The sequence below is a fragment of the Salmo salar genome, chromosome 28 (assembly GCF_965601325.2).
Source record: "Salmo salar chromosome 28, fSalSal1, whole genome shotgun sequence".
NCBI lineage: Eukaryota > Metazoa > Chordata > Actinopteri > Salmoniformes > Salmonidae > Salmo > Salmo salar.
Window position 1 is genome coordinate 19,307,271 of NC_138318.1, and position 23,667 is coordinate 19,330,937.

At 45.1% G+C, this 23,667-nt stretch overlaps 1 protein-coding gene across 2 annotated transcripts in view; it reads right to left on the bottom strand.

The window, feature by feature from the left end:
- Window positions 1-23,667, bottom strand: part of ttyh2 (tweety family member 2) — a 116,741-nt gene that overhangs the window by 71,586 nt on the left and 21,488 nt on the right. For both annotated transcript variants that reach the window (XM_014179816.3, XM_014179817.3), the window contains exon 2: window positions 14,637-14,809. In XM_014179816.3, coding sequence (XP_014035291.1) covers window positions 14,637-14,809 — 173 coding nt within the window. The remainder of the gene's footprint in view (window positions 1-14,636; window positions 14,810-23,667) is intronic.

A 23,667-nucleotide genomic window follows, 5' to 3' on the forward strand; every position in this document is an offset into this window, starting at 1 on the left:
CTTAAATTTTATCGATTATTTATGTTTTAAAATACCTCAAGTTGGATTAGGAAATCTGTTTGAAATGTTTGGACCAAGATTACAGGTAACTTATTAGATAATTTGTAGTCATGTTGGGCGAGTTGGAACCGGTGTTTTTCTGAATGAAACATGCCAAATAAATGGACATTTTGGGGACATAACGACAGAATTAATCGAACAAAAGGACCAATTATGATGTTTATGGGACATATTGGAGTGCCAACAGAAGAAGATCTTCAAAGGTAAGGCATGAATTATATCGTTATTTCTGAGTTTTGTGTCGCACCTGGCGGGTTGAAATATGATTGTCATGTGTTTGTTTGATGGGGTGCTGTCCTCAGATAATAGCATGGTTTGTTTTTGCAGTAAAGCCTTTTTGAAATCTGACACGGTGGCTAGATTAACAAGACGTTAAGCTTTATTTTGGTGTATTGCACTTGTGATTGTATGAAAGTTAAATATTTCTAATAATTTAATTTGAATTTGGCTCTCTGCCATTTCACCGGATGTTGTCAAATCGATACCGCTAGCGGGATTTGATCCATAAGAAGATATACCACCCACCACTGAGACCAGTATACTCTCGCTGGCTGGTCCTCGCTACATATCCGTTGCCAAACCCACTGGCTCCAGGTCATCTAAAAGTCTATGCTAGGTAAAGCTCCACCTTATCTCAGCTCACTGGTCACCATAGCAACACCCACCCGTAGCACACGCTCCAGCAGATATATCACTCCAGTGTTAATTTGCTAAATTGTAATTACTTTGCCACTATGGCCTATTTATTTCCTTACCTCCTTACTTAATTTGCACACACTGTAAACAGATTCTTCTATTGTGTTATTGACTGTACGTTTGTTTATCCCATGTGTAACTCGGTGTTGTTGTTTTTTGGCGCACTGCTTTGCTTTATCTTGGCCAGGTCACAGTTGTAAATGACAACTTGTTCTCAACTGGCCTACCTGGTTAAATAAAGGTGAAATAAATATGATAAAAATATACACTGGAGTGTCTTACCAAGACGGCATTTAATATTCTTCAGTGGCCTAGTTACACTTTTGACTTAAATTGGCTTACAAATCTATAGTGGCAAGACTTGAAAATGGCTATCTAGCAACTTGACAAAGCTTGAAGAATTTCAAAAAGAGTAATGTGCAAATATTGTACAATCCAGGTGTGCAAAGCTCTTAGAAACTTAACCAGAAAACACTCACAACTGTAATCACTATCAACGGTGATTCTAACATGTATTGACTCAGGGGTGTGAATACTTATGTAAATTAGATATTTCATTTTCAATACATTTGTTAAAATTTCTAAAAACATGTTTTCACTTTGTCATTATGGGGTATTGTGTGTAGATGGGTGAATTCAGGCTGTAACACAACAAAATGTGGAATAAGTCAAGGGGTATGAATACTGTCTGAAGGCACTGTAGATCCCCTAAAATTGAGTGAACACCACATAAAGGCTATTGATTATACTCTTTTATCTCTGACAGAGGGACATAAAGAGGGAAACGATTGGCCAGTTTTAAATCAGCATCCTTCCATGGTGGTAAAGCTGAACTGTAATAGAACTCTCTCTAAGAGCTCATAAAAGTGCACTATCCTTTGTCTCTCTCTTATATGCCCCATTATGTCACTGTAAATGTATGGTAGAATCAAAGTGAGTATTTATTTAATGTAATTGTTAGATAAATGGCAAGACCTAGCGCTTTGTTTTTTCGCGTTGTTTGTAACTTATTTTGTACATAATATTTCTGTCACAGTCTCTTAGGACCGAAAAGATATCAGAACAGCGATTATTCACCTCAAACAGGATGAAGATGTTTCCTTTAATGAGTTGGACACAAAGGATTTACTGCTGATACAGGACCAGGGTCAAATCCCCATCATTCGCATGAAGAAGAGACGACGATACAGGGGACGCTGGTCCGGTGTGCCTTGTGAGAATTCTTCGGCGAGTGGGTAACCCGCCTTTACCATCCGTCCTATTGGCCAATGTGCAATCATTGGAGAATAAACTGGATGAGATCTGTTCGAGACTATCCTACCAACTGGACATTATGTTTCTGTTTGTCAATAACAGCTGGTGCGCGAAATCTAATATAAAGGAAGTCTCAAGGTTTTGCTTGCCTGAGGTAGAGTATCTCATGACAAGCTGTAGATCACACTATTTACCGAGAGTTTTCATCTATATTTTCCCAAGCTGTCTATTTACCTCTACAAACAGATGCTGGCACTAAAACCACACTTAACGAGCTGTATAAGGCCATTAGCAAACAAGAAAATGCTCATTCAGAGGCGGCGCTCCTAGTGGCCGGGGACTTTTATGCAGGGAAATTTAAATCAGTGTTACCTCTTTCTACCAGCTGTGCAACCAGAAGAAAGAACACTTTAGACCACCTTTACTCCACACATAGAGACGCGTACAAATCTCTCCCTCATCCTCCATTTGGCAAATCTGACCATAATTCTATCCTCCTAATTCCTGCTTACAAGCAAAAGCAGGAAGGACCACTGACTCCCTCAATACGGAAGTGGGCAGATGACGCAGATGCTAAGCTACAGGAATGTTTTGCTAGCACAGACTGGAATATGTTCCGGGATTCATCCGATGACAGTCACCAGCTTCATCAATAAGTGCATTGATGACATCGTCCCCACAGTGACCGTACATACATACCCCAACCAGAAGTCATGGATTACAGGCAACATCTGCACTGAGCTAAAGGGTAGAGCTGCCACTTTCAAGGAATGGGACTCTAACCCGAACGCTTATAAGAAATCCCGCTAGCCCTCCAACCAACCACCAAACAGGCAAAGCGTCAATACAGCTCTGACGCTCGTCGGATGTGACAGGGCTTGCAAACTATTACAGACTACAAAGGGATGCCCAGCTGTGAGCTGCCCAGTGGCACATGACTACTAGATGAGCTAATTGACTTCTATGCATGCTTCAAGGCAAGTAACAATGAAGCATGCATGAGAGCACCAGCTGTTCTGGACAACTGTGTGATCACGCTCTCCGTAACCGATGTGAGTAAGACCTTTAAACAGGTCAATATTCACAAGGCTGATGGGCTAGACGGATTACCAGGACGTGTACTCAGAGCATGCGCTGACCAACTGGCAAGTGTCTTCACTGACATTTTCACCCTGTCACTGACCGAGTCTGTAATACCTACATGTTTCAAGAAGACCACCATAGTCCTTGTGCCCAAGAGCACCAAGGTAACCTGCCTAAATGACTACCGACCCGTAGCACTCACGTCTGTAGCCATGAAGTGCTTTGAAAGGCTGGTCATGGCTCACATCAACACCATCATCCCAGAAACCCTAGACCCACTCCAATTTGCATACCGCCCCAACAGATCCACTGATGACGCAATCTCTATTGCACTGCATACTGCCCTTTCCCACCTGGACAAACAGAACACCTATGTGAGAATGCTGTTCATTGACTACAGCTCAGCGTTCAACAACATAGTGCTCTCAAAGCTCATCACTAAGGTAAGGACCCTGGGACTAAACACCTCCCTCTGCAACTAGATCCTGCACGACTCCAACACCATCGTTAGGTTTGCCGACAACTCAACGGTGGTACTGTAGGCCTGATCACCGACAGTGATGAGATAGCCTATAGGAAGGAGGTCAGAGACCTGGCAGTGTGGTGCCAGGACAACAACCTCTCCCTCAATGTGACCAAGACAAATTAGATGATCATGGACTACAGGAAAAGAGGGCTGAGCACGCCCCCAGTCTCATCGACGGGCTGTAGTGGAGCAGGTTGAGAGCTTCAAGTTCCTTGGCGTCCACACCACCAACAAACTATCATGCTCCAAAGACAGTTGTAAAGAAGGCACGACAACGCCTATTCCCCCTCAGGAAACTAAAAAGATTTGGCATGGGTCCTGAGATCCTCAAATGGTTCTACAGCTGCAACATCGAGAGCATCCTGACCGGTTGCATCACTCCCTGGTACAGCGATTGCTCGGCCTCCGACCGCAAGGCACTTCAGAGGGTAGTGCGTACGACCTAGTACATCACTGGGGGCAAAGCTGCCTGCCATCCAGGACCTCTATACCAGGCGGTGTCAGAGGAAGGCCCTAAAAATTGTATGGCAACTGCTCAGCCTCCAACCACAAGGCGTTACAGAGGGTAGTGCATACAGCTGTCATAGACTGTTCTCTCTACTACCGCATGGCAAGCGGTACCGGAGTGCCAAGTCTAGGACAAAAAGGCTTCTCAACAGTTTTTACCCCCAAGCCATAAGACTCCTGAACAGGTAACCAAATGGATACCCGGACTTTTTGCATTGTATGCCCCCCCCCCCCCCCGACCCCTCTTTTACGCTGCTGCTACTCTCTGTTTATCATATATGCATAGTCACTTTAACCTGTTGGGTCTAGGGGGCAGCATTTGCACGTCTGGATAAAAAAATGTACCCGATTTAATCTGGTTACTAATCCTACCCAGTAACTAGAATATGCATATACTTATTATATATGGATAGAAACCACTCTAAAGTTTCCAAAACTGTTTGAATGGTGTCTGTGAGTATAACAGAACTCATTTGGCAGGCAAAACCCTGAGACAGGAAGTGGATACCTGATGCGTTGTATTGACTTTAAACCTATCCCATTGAAAAACACAGGGGCTTAGGAATATTTTGGCACTTCCTATTGCTTCCACTAGATGTCACCAGCCTTTACAAAGTGTTTTGAGTCTTCTGGAGGGAGATCTGACCGAACAAGAGCCATGGAACGATGATGGCCCATTAGACACCTGGCGCGCGAGTTCATGTTGGGTACCCTCGTTCCAATACGTTATAAAAGAGTATGCATTCGTCCACCTTGAATATTATTCATGTTCTGGTTAAAAAAGGCCCTAATGATTTATGCTATACAACGTTTGACATGTTTGAACGAACGGAAATATATTTTTTCCCCTCGTTCATGACGAGAAGTCCGGCTGGCTTACATCATGTGCTAACGAGACGGAGATTTTTGGACATAAATGATGAGCTTTTTTGAACAAAACTACATTCGTTATGGACCTGTGATACCTGGAAGTGACATCTGATGAAGAGAATCAAAGGTAATGGATTATTTACATAGTATTTTCGATTTTAGATCTCCCCAACATGACGTCTAGTCTGTATCGCAACGCGTATTTTTCTGGGCGCAGTGCTCAGATTATTGCAAAGTGTGATTTCCCAGTAAGGTTATTTTTAAATCTGGCAAGTTGATTGCGTTCAAGAGATGTAAATCTATAATTCTTTAAATGACAATATAATATTTTACCAATGTTTTCTAATTTTAATTATTTAATTTGTGAAGCTGACTTGACTGCCGGTTATTGGAGGGAAACGATTTCCTCAACATCAATGCCATAGTAAAACGCTGTTTTTGGATATAAATATGAACTTGATAGAACTAAAAATGCATGCATTGTCTAACATAATGTCCTAGGAGTGTCATCTGATGGAGATTGTAAAAGGTTAGTGCATCATTTTAGCTGGTTTTATGGTTTTGGTGACCCTGTCTTTGACTTGACAAAACATTACACACAACTCTTGTAAATGTACTGTCCTAACATACTCTAAATTTATGCTTTCGCCGTAAAACCTTTTTGAAATCGTAAAACGTGGTTAGATTAAGGAGATGTTTATCTTTCAAATGGTGTAAAATAGTTGTATTTTTGAAAAATTTGAATTTTGACATTTATTTGGATTCAAATTTGCCGCTCTTGAAATGCACCTGCTGTTGATGGAGTGCACCACGGGTGGCACGCTAGCGTCCCACCTAGCCCCAAGAGGTTAACTATACATTCATGTACATACTACCTCAATTGGCCCGACCGACCAGTGCTCCCGCACATTGGCTAACCGGGCTATTTGCATTGTGTCCCACCACCCGCCAACCCCTCTTTTTACGCTGCTGCTACTCTCTGTTCATCATATACAGTATGCATAGTCACTTTAACCATACCTACATGTACATACTACCTCAATAAGCCTGACTAACTGGTGTCTGTATATAGCCTTGCTACTGTTATTTTCAAATGTCTTTTTACTGTTGTTTTATTTCTTTACTTACCTACACACACACACTTTTTTTTTTGCACTATTGGTTAGAGCCTGTCTTGGTAGTGCATCACCGCCTGGTATGGCAACTGCTCAGCCTCCAACCACAAGGCGTTACAGAGGGTAGTGCATACAGCCCAGTACATCACTGAGGACAAGCTTCCTGCCATCCAGGACCTCTATACCAGGCAGTGTCAGAGGAAGGCCCTAAAAATTGTCAAAGACTCCAGCCACCCTAGTCATAGACTGTTTTCTATGCTACCACATGGCAAGCGGTACCGGAGCACCAAGTCTGCTGAACAGCTAATCAAATAGCTACCCGGACTATTTGCATTGACCCCCCCTGCTACTTGGTGATTCTTATCTATGAATAGTCACTTTACCCCTACCAACATGTCAGTGGAGGCTGCTGACAAATAACATTTCATTTGATTTACTATAACTGCTAACTAGACAACAGAGAAAGAGTATCATGGTGCATTTCCAATTAGGATTTACCCTGGTGTTTTACCCAGAAAGCCTCAGACTTTTGTGTTTCCACCTCCATGGCCCGGCTCCTGGGACTCACTGGGCCTTGAACTCAGTGGACCTGCTCTGACTTGAGGCCAAGGCAAGGCCCTGGGGCTTTTCAGGCAGCATTTACATAACAATGGTTAACTGTGAACATGGGTTTACACCTTTGATGGTTAACACCTTCTCACAAACCAACTGTTTTGATTATGCAGAGTTTGTTGGTTCTGCTCTTCACTGTCAGCCCTAGCTACGGAAACACAATTCCCCCACAATAACATAAGTGTGTATACACTAGTGTAACACTGGTGTTGCAGTTGAAAAGCAGCAGAGCATTAATGAAGGTATCCCCCACTCTCTCTCTCAATTTCAATTTCAATTTAAGGGGCTTTATTGGAATGGGAAACATATGTTTACATTGTCAAAGCAAGTGAAATAGATAATAAACAAAAGTGAAATAAACAATAAAAATGAACAGTAAACATTACACTCACAAAAGTTCCAAAGGAATAAGGACATTTCATATGTCATATTATGTCTATATACAGTGTTGTAACAATGTGCAAATAGTTAAACTACCAAAGAGATAAAAATTACAAATAATTAAAGAGCAGCAGTAAAATAACAATAAGCGGGGCTATATACAGGGAGTACCGGTACAGAGTCAATGTGCTGTGGCACCGGTGTAGAGGTAATTGAGTTAATATGTACATGTAGGTAGAGTTATTAAAGTGACTATGCATAGATAATAACAGAGAGTAGCAGCAGCGTAGAAGAGGGGCGGGGGGGCAATGCAAATAGTCTGGGTAGCCATTTGATTAGATGTTCAGGAGTCTTATTTCTTGGGGTATACGCTGTTTAGTAGCCTCTTGGACCTAGACTTGGCGCTCCAGTACCGCTTGCCGTGTGGTAGCAGAGAGAACAGTCTATGACTAGGGTGGCTGGAGTCTTTGACAATTTTTAGGGCCTTCCTCTGACACCGCCTTGTATAGAGGTCCTGGATGGCAGGAAGCTTGGCCCCGGTGATGTACTGGGCCCTACGTACTACCCTCTGGAGTGCCTTGCGGTCGGAGGCCGAACAGTTGCCATACCAGGCAGTGATGCAACCCGTCAGGATGCTCTCGATGGTGCAACTTGGAACCTTTTGAGGATCTGAAGACCTATGCCAAATCTTTTCAGTCTCCTGATAGGGAATAGGTTTTGTCGTGAAACTCTTCAAGACGGTCTTGGTGAGCTTGGACCATGTTAGTTTGTTGGTGATGTGGACGCCAAGGAACTTGAAGCTCTCAACCTGCTCCACTACAGCCCCGTCGATGAGAATGGGGGCGTGCTCAGTCCTCCTTTTCCTGTAGTCCACAATCATCTCCTTTGTCTTGATTACGTTGAGGGAGAAGGCCTACCACTGTTGTCTCATCTGCAAACATAATGATGGTGTTGGAGTCGTGCCTGGCTGTGCAGTCATGAGTGAATAGGGAGTACAGGAGGGGACTGAGCACACACCCCTGAGGGGCCCCTGTGTTGAGGATCAGTGTGGCGGATGTGTTGATACCTACCCTTACTACCTGGGGGCGGCCCGTCAGGAAGTTCAGGATCCAGTTGCAGAGGGAAGTGTTTAGTCCCAGGGTCCTTAGCTTATTGATGAGCTTTGAGGGCACTATGGTGTTGAATGCTGAGCTGTCAATGAATAGCATTCTCACATAGGTGTTCCTTTTGTCCAGGTGAGGCGGTATGCAAATTGGAGTGGGTCTATGGTTTCTGGGATGATGCTGTTGATGTGAGCCATGACCAGCCTTTCAAAGCACTTCATGGCTACAGACGTGAGTGCTAGTGGTCGGTAGTCATTTAGGCAGGTTACCTTAGTGTTCTTGGGCACAGGGACTGTGGTGGTCTGCTTGAAACATGTTGGTATTACAGACTCAGACAGGTAGAGGTTGAAAATGTCAATGAAGTCACTTGCCAGTTGGTCAGCGGATGCTCGGAGTACACGTCCTGGTAATCCGTCTGGCCCTGCGGCCTTGTGAATGTTGACCTGTTTAAAGGTCTTACTCACATCGGTTGCGGAGAGCGTGATCACACAGTCGTCCGGAACAGCTGATGCTCTCATGCATGTTTTAGTGTTACTTGCCTCGAAGAAAGCATAGAAGTAGTTTAGCTCGTCTGGTATGTTCATGTCACTGGGCAGCTTGCGGCTGTTATTCCCTTTCTAATCTGTAATAGTTTGCAAGCCCTGCCACATCCGATGAGCATCGGAGTAGGTGTAGTACGATTCAATCTTAGTCCTGTATTGACGCTTTGCCTGTTTGATGGTTCGTTGGAGGGCAGAGCGGGATTTCTTATTAGCGTCCGGGTTAGAGTCCCGCTCCTTGAAAGCGGCAGCTCTACCCTTTAGCTCAGCGCGAATGTTGCCTGTAATCTATGGCTTCTGGTTGGGGTATGTACGTATAGTTACTTTCGGGACGACGCCATCGATGCACTTATTGATGAAACTAGTGACTGATGTGGTGTACTCCTCAATGCCATCGGAAGAATCCCGGAACATATTCCAGTCTGTGTTAGCAAAACAGTCCTGTAGTTTAGTATCTGCTTCATCTGACAACTTTATAGACCGAGTCACTGGTGCTTCCTGCTTTAATTTTTGCTTGTAAGAAGGAATCAGGAGGATAGAATTAGGTCAAACAGATTTAAGTTTCCCTGCATTAAAGTCCCCAGCCACTAGGAGCACAGTCTCTGGATGAGTGTTTTCCTGTTTGCTTATGGCAGTATAGAGCTCATTGAGTGCGGTTTTAGTGCCAGCGTCGGGCTGTGGTGGTATGTAGACAGCTACAAAAAATACAGATGAAAACTCTCTAGGTAGATAGTGTGGTCTACAGCTTATCATGAGATACTCTACCTCAGGCATGCAAAACCTTGATACTTCCTTAGATATCGTGCACCAGCTGTTATTTACAAATATACATAGGCCGCCGCCCCGTGTCTTACCAGAGGCTGCTGTTCTACCCTGCCGATAGCGTATAACCCGCCAGATGTATGTTATTAATGTCGTCATTCAGCCACGACTCTGTGAAACATAAGATATACTTATTTATATAAGATATACTTATCTTAATACTTATTTTCCACCATAATTTGCAAATAAATTCATTAAAAATCCTACAATGTGATTTTCAGGATTTTTTTTCTTCTCATTTTGTGTGTCATAGTTGACGTGTACCTATGATGACAATTACAGGCCTCTCTCATCTTTTTAAGTGGGAGAACTTGCACAATTGGTGGCTGACAAAATACTTTTTTGCCCCACTGTAGATCCCCTGAACGCAGCTCACTCTCCAGATCCCAATCACCTGAATTCTGATCACCTGTTCACACACCTGTATGTCATTATTACACACTATTTAGTTCAGTTCTTTGCACCCCATCATTGTGAGGTTTTGTTTGTTTTGTGACACACTTCTAGTCGGAGCGCTGGTTTTCCTGTGATTTAATCCCCCCGTGTATGATAGTTTTGGCCTGCCTCACTAATGATGCCTTTTGCCTATTCCCTGCCTGTACTGTTGCCTTTTTGGACCCCCTGTGTATGACCTTCTGCCTGCCCCTGGACCCAGCTACCTGCCTCCTCCTGTGTATGACCTTCTGCCTGCCCCTGGACCCAGCTACCTGCCTCATCTTGTGGTCCTGTACAAATAAACACCTGCTGCGTCCTGCGCTTGAAACCAGCTCTCTGTCTCCCATCGTGTTCAATACACAATGACTCTCTCTAGAGACATCTATCGCATTTCACACAGGCATTGAAGGAGACAACTAACCAGGATCTGGCCACTGTAATAATATTATGAAAGACTCCATCTATAGACAGCCCAGAGCCGAAGACAGTCCACAACTTGGAGAACCCACAATAAATATCACATTAGCTGCTAGGAGACTTAATTACTATGAGAACATATGGCTCAATTGCTGTTTGTTTGGATGTATCTCAAATATTACCCTATTCCCTACAATGCAAAAAAAATGGCACCCTACATAGGGAATAGGGTGCCATTTGGGTGACACAGTTTTATCACATTTGGAAAAGACGCTTAGCGAATCAGAGAGGATGATACAGACAACTCAAAGCAGTGTCGTCAGAGGAAAAAACACCCTCATGTGTTTGACATTCAGGTATGTGATATTATAAAAAAAGACTAACTGAAGCAACATTTCCATTCATGGAGGTCAGAAAAGGTTGCCGTTTATGTCTTCATTGATATCTGTTGCGACAGTCTTTTTGATGTTGAAAAGTCTTCTAATGAGTGAAGCTAACATGTTCAGCCTTTTGTGTAAAAAATATATTCCTTTTGACATGTTGGGACTCAAGAGCTTAAAGGCACTTATCCTACCTTGTCCAGGCCAGGGCTGATGGCTTTCATGCACCATCCCAAAATAATAATAACTTAATTAATTGTTAAAAAGAGAGGGAGTGGTACAGTTGACCCACTCTCCATTTTAGGCAACAGGCTTAAATAATGCAGTCACACGTAATGAAAATTTAAGTGTCTTTTAACTCAGTATCTTCTGACTGCAGTACAGTTGATGAGACAAAGCAGGAGATCTGAGTAGAGCGAAATCAGAGTAAATGTGTCAGACAACACACTTAACCGTAAACAATTAGGGTATAACTGTTCAGCCTAAAGGGATAATCCACCCCAGAAATAAAAATCATGAATCTCCTGTCAATTTGGTGAAAGCACATGTTCCATCAGTGGGTAAAATAAAATAAAAATCCCCATAATTTATCTTCTAATTGGTCCGTATGTGGAAATCAGATAATCGTGTAGGAACGCGTCATAGTGACAATTCTCATCACTGGAGATAGGGGATAATACACTATCACGTTTCATAACGCTTTTAAAACAATGACTTCCATTCCAGATCACCAAATCAGCCAATGGATAGTATGGGCCTACTTGTGTTGAACACATCCATCCATTTATATCCTCATGACAAAGTATATATTTCGCTTAGATGTGCTCAATCTAAGTGTACCAAATGATTCAACTTCGTTTCTCCTTCAACTACCATGTAGCAATGGGCCCTGTGTCTGTACGAAACAGAGATATTACATAAAGGAGGAGATAGGTATCACATTGGGCAATGAATGGAGAAATGCCCACCCAACTGGCTGTTGACCCATCGCATTCACGTTGTCATGCTGCGTCACGCAGTTGCTAAGCTAATCGTCACGCAATCCCTTCTCAAAGTCAGGGTATGAGTCTAGAATCCTGCCTATTTTCCTCGAAAGTACGTAATGTCATGATTCCAAAGCTATACGATATTACAGAGAACAAGTTAATTATCTCACATCTTGGAAAAGATTTGCAATGCTGTACTTCTTGTTCATGAAATTCATGCTAATGTTTGGTTTTTGAGCTAGTGCTGAATAGTTTCCCATTCACTCAATGAAAGAGAGCTCTCCTTGTCCCAGAATCTTCCAGAATGCACCGTGCGGCCCATTGACAACGCATGGGCCACATACACAATGGGCATTAATACGATTCTAACGGAGTTTCCCCATCTCCTCTAAATATCTCTGTGGGAAAGAAGCATACTCTGCCCTCACTCTGGGCAGAGACTAATTGTAAGCATTGTGGGTTTGAAAAATATTTCACACTTTTAATCAAAGGAATTACTGGTTTGGGTTGGATTATCCCTTTAAGTGGTGTCAGTGTGGTTTAACAATATACCCTAGCCTAGAGACAATGAGATTCATTATTGTGCCTCTGTTTGTGTCTTTATCAACAGCAGTGAACTGAAAGAGTTAAATAATGTATCTGTGAACCTTGATCACCCTACTGCACTTAACGTGTGTGTGTGTGTGTGTGTGTGTGTGTGTGTGTGTGTGTGTGTGTGGTGTGTGTGTGTGTGTGTATATTTATGTACAGTGCATTTGGAAAGTATTCAGACCCTGTGACTTATTCCACATTTTGCTACATTACAGACTTATTCTAAAACTGATTCAGCATTGAAAGTCCCTAAAAACACAGTGGCCTCCATCATTCTTAAATGGAAGAAGTTTGGAACCACCAAAACCCTTCCTAGAGCTGGCTGCCCGGCCAAACTGAGCAATCGGGGGAGAAGGGCCTTGGTCATTGAGGTGACCAAGAACTCGATGGTCACTCTGACAGAGCTCAAGAGTTCCTCTGTGGAGATGGGAGAACCTTCCAGAAGGTCAACCCTCTCTGCAGCACTCCACCAATCAGGCCTTTATGGTAGAGCGGCCAGACGGAATCCACTCCTCAGTAAAAGGAACATGACAGCCCGCTTGGAGTTTGCCAAAAGGCACCTAAAGATTCTCTGGTCTGACGAAACCAAGATTAAACTCTGGACTGAATGCCAAGCGTCACGTCTGCAGGAAACCTGTCACCATCACTACGGTGAAGCATGGTGATAGCAGCATCATGCTGTGGGGATGTTTTTCAGCGGCAGGGACTGGGAGACTAGTCAGGTTCAAGGGAAAGATGAACAGAGTAAAGTACAGACAGATCCTTGATGAAAACCTGCTTCAGAGCGCTCAGGACCTCAGACTGGAGCGAAGGTTCACCTTCCAACAGGACAACGACCCTAAGCACACAGCCAAGACAATGAAGGAGTGGCTTCGGGACAAGTCTCTGAATGTCCTTGAGTGGCCCAGCCAGGGACTTGAACCCGATTGAACATCTCTGGAGAGACCTGAAAATAGCTGTGAAGCGATGCTCCCCATCAAACCTGACTGAGCTTGAAGGGATCTGCAGAGAAGAATGGGAGAAACTCCCCAAATACAGGTGTGCCAAGCTTGTAGCGTCATACCCAAGAAGACGCGAGGCTGTAATCGCTGCCAAAAGTGCTTCAACAAAGTCCTGAGTAAAGGGTCTGAATACTTATGTAAATTTGATATTTCAGTTTAGAATTTTCATAATTTTGTAAAAATTATGGGGTTTTGTGTATAGATTGATGATGAAAAAAATATATTTCATCAATTTTATAATAAAGCTGTAACGTAACAAAAAGGGGTCTGAATACTTTCCGAATGCAGTGTGTGTGTGTGTGTGTGTGTGTGTGTGTGTGTGTGTGTGTGTGTGTGTGTGTGTGTGTGTGTGTGTGTGTGTGTGTGTGTGTGTGTGTGTGTGTGTGTGTGTGTGTGTGTGTGTGTGCGTGTCATGGCTGACGGGAGGAAATGCCAGTGACCAGCATAACTCAATAAGAGCAGAGCACTGGGCTGTGATGATGACTGTCACGAGATGGAGGACACAAGTGCCCACTCCTCCAAACAGATTCAATTAGGGCACTTTGTGAGGACGACCATCTCGGATGAATCCCTGATGACACCCTATTCCCTACATAGTGCACTACTTTTGACCAGAGCCCTATAAACCCCGTCAAAAGTATTTTACTAAATAGGGAATAGGGTGCCATTTGGGACACCTTATCAGTACAGATCAGATGATGTAACCCACATGCCAAGGGGTTCCCCAGCAGGCCCTATTGGCGTCAGATTCTATTAGATAATTCAAGCCTTTGTAAAGTTTTACCACAAAGAGAGTGAGGTAGTGAAAAGTTCTTTGAAGTACATTTTTGTTTGTCTCCTTGTCTTTGATCAAAGGGAATTCTTTCAGCTAATGTCATTCTCAGTACTTCCCTTGATATAAAACAACATTGATGAGGGGAAACAACCCATTGAGCACAGACGTCAGTTGAACTTCTAGTTTTGATTTACATTTGGTTGAGTTGTCAATTAACGTGAAATCAACAAAAAAATTCACCATGTCATTGGATTTAGGTTAAAAGTTGGGTGAAAAAAAATACGAAATTCCCTTACACTGATGACTTTTATTAATTAAACATTTGGAGTGCTGCGGCCACCTATCTACCCTATTGTCTGTGGACATGAGGACTATTTCCTCAGGACTATGAGCCCGCCACTAGTCCCATAACAGACTGCCATGACATAGGTGACTGTACACAGACAGTAGGTCGGTTAATAATTGCAATAGTGTCTTTCTCACCAGCTGATGAGTCCAGCGGCGACGGCGGACCAGGTGACACAGCATGAGTTGGGCCTCTTGCTCTCCTCCTCCTCGTCTTTCCGACAGCAGCACAGACAGCTCAGGTAGATAGCCAGACAGAGCAGATTCAGGCCCAGGCCCGCAGCCGCCACACAGCCCAGGAAGATTAACGACTATTGGGAGAGATGGAGAGATGGAAAGAGAGATTTAAGAGAAAGTGAAAGAGAGAGAGAGGGAAAGAAAGAGATGGAGAGAGGGAAAGAAAGAGATGGAGAGAGAGAGAGAGAGAGAGAGAGAGAGAGAGAGAGAGAGAGAGAGAGAGGAGAGAGAGAGAGAGAGAGAGAGAGAGAGAGAGAGAGAGAGAGAGAGAGAGAGAGAGAGAGAGAGAGAGAGAGAGAGAGAGAGAGGAGAGAGAGAGAGAGAGAGAGAGAGAGAGAGAGGAGAGAGAGAGAGAAGAGAGAGAGAGAGAGAGAGAGAGAGAGAGAGAGAGAGAGGAGAGAGAGAGAGAGAGAGAGAGAGAGAGAGAGAGAGAGAGAGAGAGAGAGATAGATAGATAGATAATCTATCTATCTATCTATCTATCTATCTATCTATCTATCTATCTAATCTATCTATCTATCTATCTATCTATCTATCTATCTATCTATCTATCTATCTATCTATCTATCTATCTATCTATCTATCTATCTATCTATCTATCTATCTATCTATCTATCTATCTATCTATGTCCAAAACAGCACACAGTAAAAGGTATCCTCAACCTCGGGACTCACTCTGCATGACAACTCATTCGCTACAGCTATTTAGATTTCATTTCTTTGAGTATTTGTTCAGTTTGCATACTGATGCATAGGTACATCAAACACACAGCATCAGCATTGGCACTCATCACTCTCTGATCATTTGAGGGTCCAGATAAAGATTGAATGAAGCTTGAGTGACGACAGTCAGAGAACACAGATACACAAAGAATTCGAACAAACCCAATTTTGATAAACTCCCATATCTATTGGGTGAAATGCCAGTGTGCCATCACAGCAGCAAGATTTGTGAAAAGGGCAACCAGTGAAGAACAAACACCATTGAAAATACAACCCATATTTATGTTTATTTATTTTCCCTTTTGTACTTTAACCATTTGCACATAATGTGACATGTGTAATGTCTTTATTCTTGTGGAACTTTTGTGAGTATAATGTTTACTGCCCATTCGTATTGTTTATTTCACTTTTCTTTATTATCTAGTTCACTTGCTCTGGCAATGTTAACATATGTTTCCCATGCCAATAAAGCCATTAAATTGGATTGAAATGTAATTGAATGATGAGAGCAAAGTATTCTGCATAAATGGCACATAATTTGAATGTGTGATTTATGAATGTGTGTGGATAAGAGCCTGAGGAGGAGAAATGTAGTCATGAACCTGTGAGAGGGGATGAGAGGAGGGGAGAGGAGATGAGAGGAGGGGAGAGGAGATGAGAGGGGAGGAGATGAGAGGAGGGGAGATGAGAGGAGGGGAGAGGAGATGAGAGAAGATGAGAAGATGGGAGAGGAGGGGAGAAGTGAATAGAGAGGATAAGAGAGGAGGAGAGAGGAGATGAGAGGTGAGGAGAGAGGAGAAGAGAAGAGAAGAGAGGCGGGGAGAGATGAGTAGAGAGGAGAAGAGAGCTGGGGAGAGGAGGGGAGAGGAGATGAGAGGAGATGAGAGGAGGGGAGAGGGGAGTAGAGAGGAGAGGAGAAGAGAGGAGGGGAGAGGTGAGTAGAGAGGAGAAGAGAGGAGGGGAGAGGAGGCGAGAGGAGGGGAGGTGAGATGAGAGGGGAGGAGATGAGAGGAGGGGAGATGAGAGGAGGGGAGAGGAGATGAGAGAAGATGAGAAGATGGGAGAGGAGGGGAGAAGTGAATAGAGAGGATAAGAGAGGAGGAGAGAGGAGATGAGAGGTGAGGAGAGAGGAGAAGAGAAGAGAAGAGAGGCGGGGAGAGATGAGTAGAGAGGAGAAGAGAGCTGGGGAGAGGAGGGGAGAGGAGATGAGAGGAGATGAGAGGAGGGGAGAGGGGAGTAGAGAGGAGAGGAGAAGAGAGGAGGGGAGAGGTGAGTAGAGAGGAGAAGAGAGGAGGGGAGAGGAGATGAGAGGAGGCGAGAGGAGGGGAGGTGAGATGAGAGGGGAGGAGATGAGAGGAGGGGAGATGAGAGGAGGGGAGAGGAGATGAGAGAAGATGAGAAGATGGGAGAGGAGGGGAGAAGTGAATAGAGAGGATAAGAGAGGAGGAGAGAGGAGATGAGAGGTGAGGAGAGAGGAGAAGAGAAGAGAAGAGAGGCGGGGAGAGATGAGTAGAGAGGAGAAGAGAGCTGGGGAGAGGAGGGGAGAGGAGATGAGAGGAGATGAGAGGAGGGGAGAGGGGAGTAGAGAGGAGAGGAGAAGAGAGGAGGGGAGAGGTGAGTAGAGGAGAAGAGAGGAGGGGAGAGGAGATGAGAGGAGGCGAGAGGAGGGGAGGTGAGTAGAGAGGAGGGGAGAGGTGAGTAGAGAGGAGAAGAGAGGAGAGGAGAAGAGAGGAGGGGAGAGGTGAGTAGAGAGGAGAAGAGAGGAGGGGAGAGGAGATGAGAGGAGGCGAGAGGAGGGGAGGTGAGTAGAGAGGAGAAGAGAGGAGGGGAGAGGTGAGTAGAGAGGGGAGAGGAGATGAGAGGAGGCGAGAGGAGGGGAGGTGAGTAGAGAGGAGGGGAGAGGTGAGTAGAGAGGAGAAGAGAGGAGAGGAGAAGAGAGGAGGGGAGAGGTGAGTAGAGAGGAGAAGAGAGGAGGGGAGAGGAGATGAGAGGAGGCGAGAGGAGGGGAGGTGAGTAGAGAGGAGAAGAGAGGAGGGGAGAGGTGAGTAGAGAGGAGAAGAGAGGAGGGGAGAGGAGATGAGGGGAGAGGAGATGAGAAGATGAGAAGAGGGGAGAGGAGGGGAGAGGTGAGTAGAGAGGATAAGAGAGGAGGAGAGAGGAGATGAGAGGTGAGGTGAGTAGAGAGGAGAAGAGAAGAGGAGGGGAGAGATGAGTAGAGAGGAGAAGAGAGCTGGGGATAGGAGGGGAGGGGAAATGAGAGGCGGGGAGAGGAGATGAGAGGCGGGGAGAGGAGATGAGAGGAGGGGAGAGGGGAGTAGAGAGGAGAAGAGAGGAGGGGAGAGATGAGTAGAGAGGAGGGGAGGAAAGGAGAGAGGAGGGGAGAGGAGATGAGAGGAGGGGAGAGGTGAGTAGAGAGGAGAAGAGAGGAGGGAGAGGTGAGTAGAGAGGAGATGAGAGGAGGGGAGAGGAGATGAGAGGAGGGGAGGTGAGTAGAGAGGAGAAGAGAAGAGAGTACGGGAGAGGTGAGTGGAGAGGAGATGAGAGGAGGGGAGAGGTGAGTGGAGAGGAGATGAGAGGAGGGGAGAGGTGAGTAGAGAGGAGAAGAGGATCCCTTCTTCCTTCAGTTCCATCTGGGGAGCAGGTGCTTTCTCATACCCCTCTCTTATTCCTCCCCCATCCCTCCTCCTTCCCTCACGCCATCCCTCCCTCCTTCAGAGAGAGGTGAAGGGGATGGGACAAGAATAGCTACCCAGACAGCAACCCAAGACAGCAATAGTAGGATTTGTTGTTACATATTATTATGCCTCTTTCTCTGTCTCACCCTTTTTGTCAATCTTACATTTGTCTATCTGTCTGTCCTTATGGCCGTATGTCTGCCAGCCTGCCTGCCAGCCTGCCTGCCTGTATGTCTGTTTGCCTTTCTGCCTGTCTGCCTTTCTGCTTGTCTTCCTGTCTGTCTGCCTGTCTGTCTATAGCCATCTGTCTGTTTACGTGCTGTGATGATGTCACCTGTTCTGTAATACTATTGAGGGCATTATAGTTAGAGCTGTTCTGAATGTAAGCTCATACCCATAATACCTCAATGCGTTCAGTATGCATACATACCAGGCTAGTTATCTTAATTCCTCACGCCTTTTTGCATCGTGATTAATCCCCATTATGCCCCGTCTCCCTAATCCTCCAACCTCACCTCCATCTGTTGAGGAGTGAGGGAGGGATGCCTGATGCCTCATGTCCCATTTTCATGGCTACATGCCTCCCCTGCAGAGAGGGGGAGGTAAGGGGAGAAAGGGCTCATCTGGTGAAATCAATACCCAGCTATAAAACATAGGCTGTATTCCAAATGGCTCCCATTCTGCATGTAGTCCACTATTTTTGATCAGAGCCCTATAGTCCACTATATAGGGGTACCATTTGGGATGCTACCATAGAGGAAGTGTCCAGAGGGGGTCAGTTCAATCAAAAGACCATAGGACCCTCATCACCATCCCCCCTCTTCTTACCCTTCTGTCATACTGCCCACCCATCCCCTGGGCAACTTTGATGGGGGTGGGCACCACAAAAAATCTGAACTCTTCATGAGGGGCCGCAGATGCCCATCCCTACCGTAGAACGTGTTTGATGATAGAGGTGTGAGCATGTGTGTAGAGAGAAACAGTCTGTTAGCTGTAGCACAGATGTTTATTGGTGTCTCTCTCTCTCTGTGTGTGTGTGTGTGTGTGTGTGTGTGTGTGTGTGTGTGTGTGTGTGTGTGTGTGTGTGTGTGTGTGTGTGTGTGTGTGTGTGTGTGTGTGTGTGCGCACAGACAGACAGACAGACAGACAGACAGACAGACAGACAGACAGACAGACAGACAGACAGACAGACAGACAGACAGACAGACAGACAGACAGACAGAGATTAGTAACTAACTAGACACTGGGCCTGATCGGACAGCTCAGAGCTTCTGCTCTTTTCTGTCCATATAAACACATGGATGGGTGGGAGAGGTAACGCAGGCAAGGAACAATGAAGGAGGGTGTGGTCAAAATAAGGCACCCACATGGCTTAAATGGGTTAAAAGGTGCTCTTGGTAAAACAAATCAAGTCGGACCCTGGTTAGGTTAAGGGCGGGGGGTTGGATGGGGGGTGATGACCCTGAGTGCTGGAGTGACTTGGAGGTGGAGAGTTAACCATCCTGGAGTGAGAAGTACTCAAAAGGGGGATGAGAGAAGATGGGGGGGGGGGGGTCCTACAGTGTATTTTAGGTGAGAATATTAGATGAGATGGGAGTACAGGGGGGCTGTTGGGGTGAGATTATGGGGGAGGGATCGGAATGAAACCATTTGGCTGGGAGATGGGAGTTGGGAAGGGGCAAATGAGCTCCACTAACCTTCCCCCCGCCCCCCTTCTAATCGCCATGGCAACGGCCAGGTTTGGTGGTTGCCCTTGGTCTCTGTCGAGAGAGCACTGAGGATGAGTGAAAAGGGGAATTATCACTCCCAGCCTATTTGAATTAAGCAGCATGTGACAGGCAGCCCTGCTGAAGCTACACACACTGCATCTTGTGATTCCTCTTGAGCAAACAGGGAGGTACGGAGGTAAGGAATGAATAGGCCTATGTTGTGGATGACAGAAAATAAAAATGGAGAGAGAGAGAATCTGGAACGTGGTGAGGATAGGGCTAAGAGCTATAAGGCATTAAATTAATAAACTAAAATATTATGAAGAGTTGGAGAGTTGATTCAGTGTCTGCACTCACGGTTTTAACAAAATCACTCCCCACTCTCTCTCTTTCTCTGTCTCCCTTTCTCCTGTAAATTCTCTCATGTAAAAAAGCGGGGTTGGTAAAATAATGGCATACATTTTTTTAATTATAATAGGATCAACTGTATTCTGCACTGAGGTGAGTCAGTGAGCTGGGAAATACACACACACACACACACTGCATATGTTTTACTATCCTTGTAGGGACCTAAAATGTATTTAAATTCAAAATCCTATTTTCCCTAACCCCTAACCCTAAACCTCACTCTAAACCAAACCCCTAACGCCTATCTTTGTGGAAACTTTTGGGGATTATTGGTACCCCCCCACCCCCACACACACACTGAGAGAAGAGACCATCACAAACCACCACAGAGGCATCAGAGTAAAACATCATTTTATAGTAAATAGCTTGATCATTCTCCCTGAAAACACAATTTATCACTCTCAGGCCAGAAACACACACCATTATTCAGACAAAAGATTTTAGACTGATGCGATCATTTTACTCCAATGTGCTACGTATCATCCATCATTTGTAACTTGTTTTACTACAGAAATAAACGCAGAGGTGAGCATCAGTGGGTTTGCTTCGGAGAGCTCAGAGCTGCCCCAGTTTCTACTGGGCTTGGGCTAAGCAGGCAACACCCTCCTTCCTCCACTCACCCACCACCACATCCCCACTTTTTGTTTCTACCTCAACCCTTGATGGGGGGAGGGGGGGACTTGGAGGCAGTGACAGAGGAGAGGAAGATAGGAAGATGTAGCTCAGCAGAAATGAATTCCCAGGGAGAGAGGGAAAGAAGGGAGGAGAGGGGGTGGAGGATGGAGTAAAACAGAACATTGGATGATGAGTATAGAAAAACAACATGGTGTGTGGAGAGATGAGAAAGAGAGAGAATGGGGTAGAGGAGAAAGATAGAGGAAGAGAGAGGAGGGGGGGCAGGAGTCGGCCATGATAAGGATATGGGAGAACAAAAGAGGTGCTGCAGCCACAGGAACGACTAGCCTAACTAACTAATAGCCGATTGCAGTTTCTCAGCATCGTGACCGACAATTTGGATAATGCAGTCCGGTTTCGTCCATTCATTCCTGTCAGGTTAACTGGCTTGACGTCTAGAGCAGTCTTAGCTATACGTACCACTCCCAGTCCCAGCTGAGACAGACAGATAGCCTTTTCAGCCGTCCATCACACACCTTCTTGAATAGCCTCAACCATTTACAGGCTGAGGCTGGAAGGGAACAGGTCGGAGCTTACAAGCACTGGCTCTCACACTGCTGCACCAAGGGAGCATGGGACTGTTGGGACAAAAGAGGCAGCATCATGTGCTGCTAAAAGGCAAGGAAAATAAATATCCAAGGAGACAACGAGGGAGTGGTTTACATTACAACCACAGAGTTTTTAAACCCAGATGCGCAAAATCGCGAGACTTCCGGGAACGCTTGCGAAACAGACCAAGCAGACCAGCCCAGGGTTTGGGGTTTGAGAAGTCAAATCAAATCAAACTTTATTTGTCACATGCGCCGAATACAACAAGTGTAGACTTTACCGTGAAATGCTTACTTACAAGCCCTTAACCAACAGTGCAGTTCAAGAAGAAGAAAATATTTACCAAGTAGACTAAAATAAAAAGTAATAATAAAAAGTAAAAAATAACGAGGCTATATACAAGGGACACTGGTACCAGCTGAGGCAGTGGTAGGCCAGCTGAGGCAATCTGTACATGTAGGTCGGGGCGAAGCGGCCATGCACAGGCAACAAACAGCGAGTAGTCGTGTACTTGCTCACATTGAGGGAGATGTTGTTGTCCTATAGGCCGTTTCATTGTTGTCAGTGATCAGGCCTACCACTGTTGTGTCGACAGCAAACTTAATGATGGTGTTGGAGTCGTGTTTGAACAGGGAATACAGGAGGGGACTAAGTACACACCCCTGAGGGGCCCCAGTGTTAAGGATCAGTGTGGCAGACGTGTTGTTGCCTACTCTTACCACCTGGGGGCAGCCTGTCAGGAAGTCCAGGATCCAGTTGCAGAGGTAGGTGTTTATTCCCAAGGTCCTTAGCTTAGTGATGAGCTTCGTGGACACTATGGTGTTGAACGCTGAGCTGTAGTCAATGAACAGCATTCCCACATAGGTGTTCCTTTTGTCCAGGGGAGAAAGGGCAGTGTGGAGAACGATTGAGATTGCGTCATCTGTGGATCTGTTGGGGGCAGTATGCGAATTGGAGTGGGTCTCGGGTATCTGGGAGGATGCTGTTGATGTGAGCCATGACCAGCCTTTCAAAGCACTTCATGGCTACTGACGTGAGTGCCACGGGGCAGCAATCATCTAGGCAGGTTACCCTCGCCTCCCTGGGTACAGGGACCATGGCGGTCCGCCCAAAACATGTAGGCACTTCAGACTCGGTCAGAGAGAGGCTGAAAATGTCAGTGAAGACACCCGACAGCTGGTCCGCGCATGCTCCGAGCTCCGAGCACACGTCCCGAGCACACGTCCCGGCAATCTGTCCGCCCAGCTGCCCTGCGAGGGCCGACCTGCTCAAAGGCCTTGTCCACATCGGCCACCGAGAGTGCCATCACACAGTCATCCAGAACAGCTGGCGCTCTCGCAGCTGTTTGTTCATCCGCAACCGCCCGACTACATGAGATAAAGTGAAAATTTCCAACATTTTGGTAGACTATTTGTTCTTCAACTTGTCTATAATTAGATAGATATAGCTTCTCTTTTTTTTCTTCTCTTCAATCTAGTTGACATCGGTTAAGTTCTCTCTCTCATCTTTCGCTGAGCAAAGACATTTAGGGACTGGGGAGAAAATACAAAGCAAAACAAAAGGGGAAAGATTTTCTGTGCAAAATGTTCAAATGACATCAGTTTGACCAGTCATAAGGAAAAAAGAAAGCTGTGAAAATGACCCAACGTGTTTCTGATAAGGTTTCAGTTCGGCTTCGATACATATTTTACGTGGTTGAAATACTATCAGCTTTTATTCTGCTTTTATGGTGCAGATAGGACCTTTACAGATGGTATCTAACTGAGCATTGCATTCTCTCAAGATGCATAAATAAGTAAATCATATTTCTCCACTCCTGTTTCCAAGTCCAAATTTTGCCAACATTTGGTGTATAATTTTAATGCAATAAATGCTTAATTCTGCAGGAGTTATTATTAAGGCTATAGTCCTATTCGCACGGGACTAGTATTACAAGAGAATGCTGGTTATCTATTTATTACCCCAGAATGTCCGTTATTCCAGAGGGGCAATATTTTTTTATGATGCATTTGGAGATGTTCAATTCATTCGCACAAAACGTATAAACAAAAGCATTCACTGTGAAAGTTCATACATGTAGGCCCTTCATCTATAGGCTATGGGCAGCACTCGTTCAATTTATCAAATCAGATTGTTTTCTAGCTCAAACCCCGAGCAACACCTGTCAAACTCAGACATTTCTCTCAAAACACA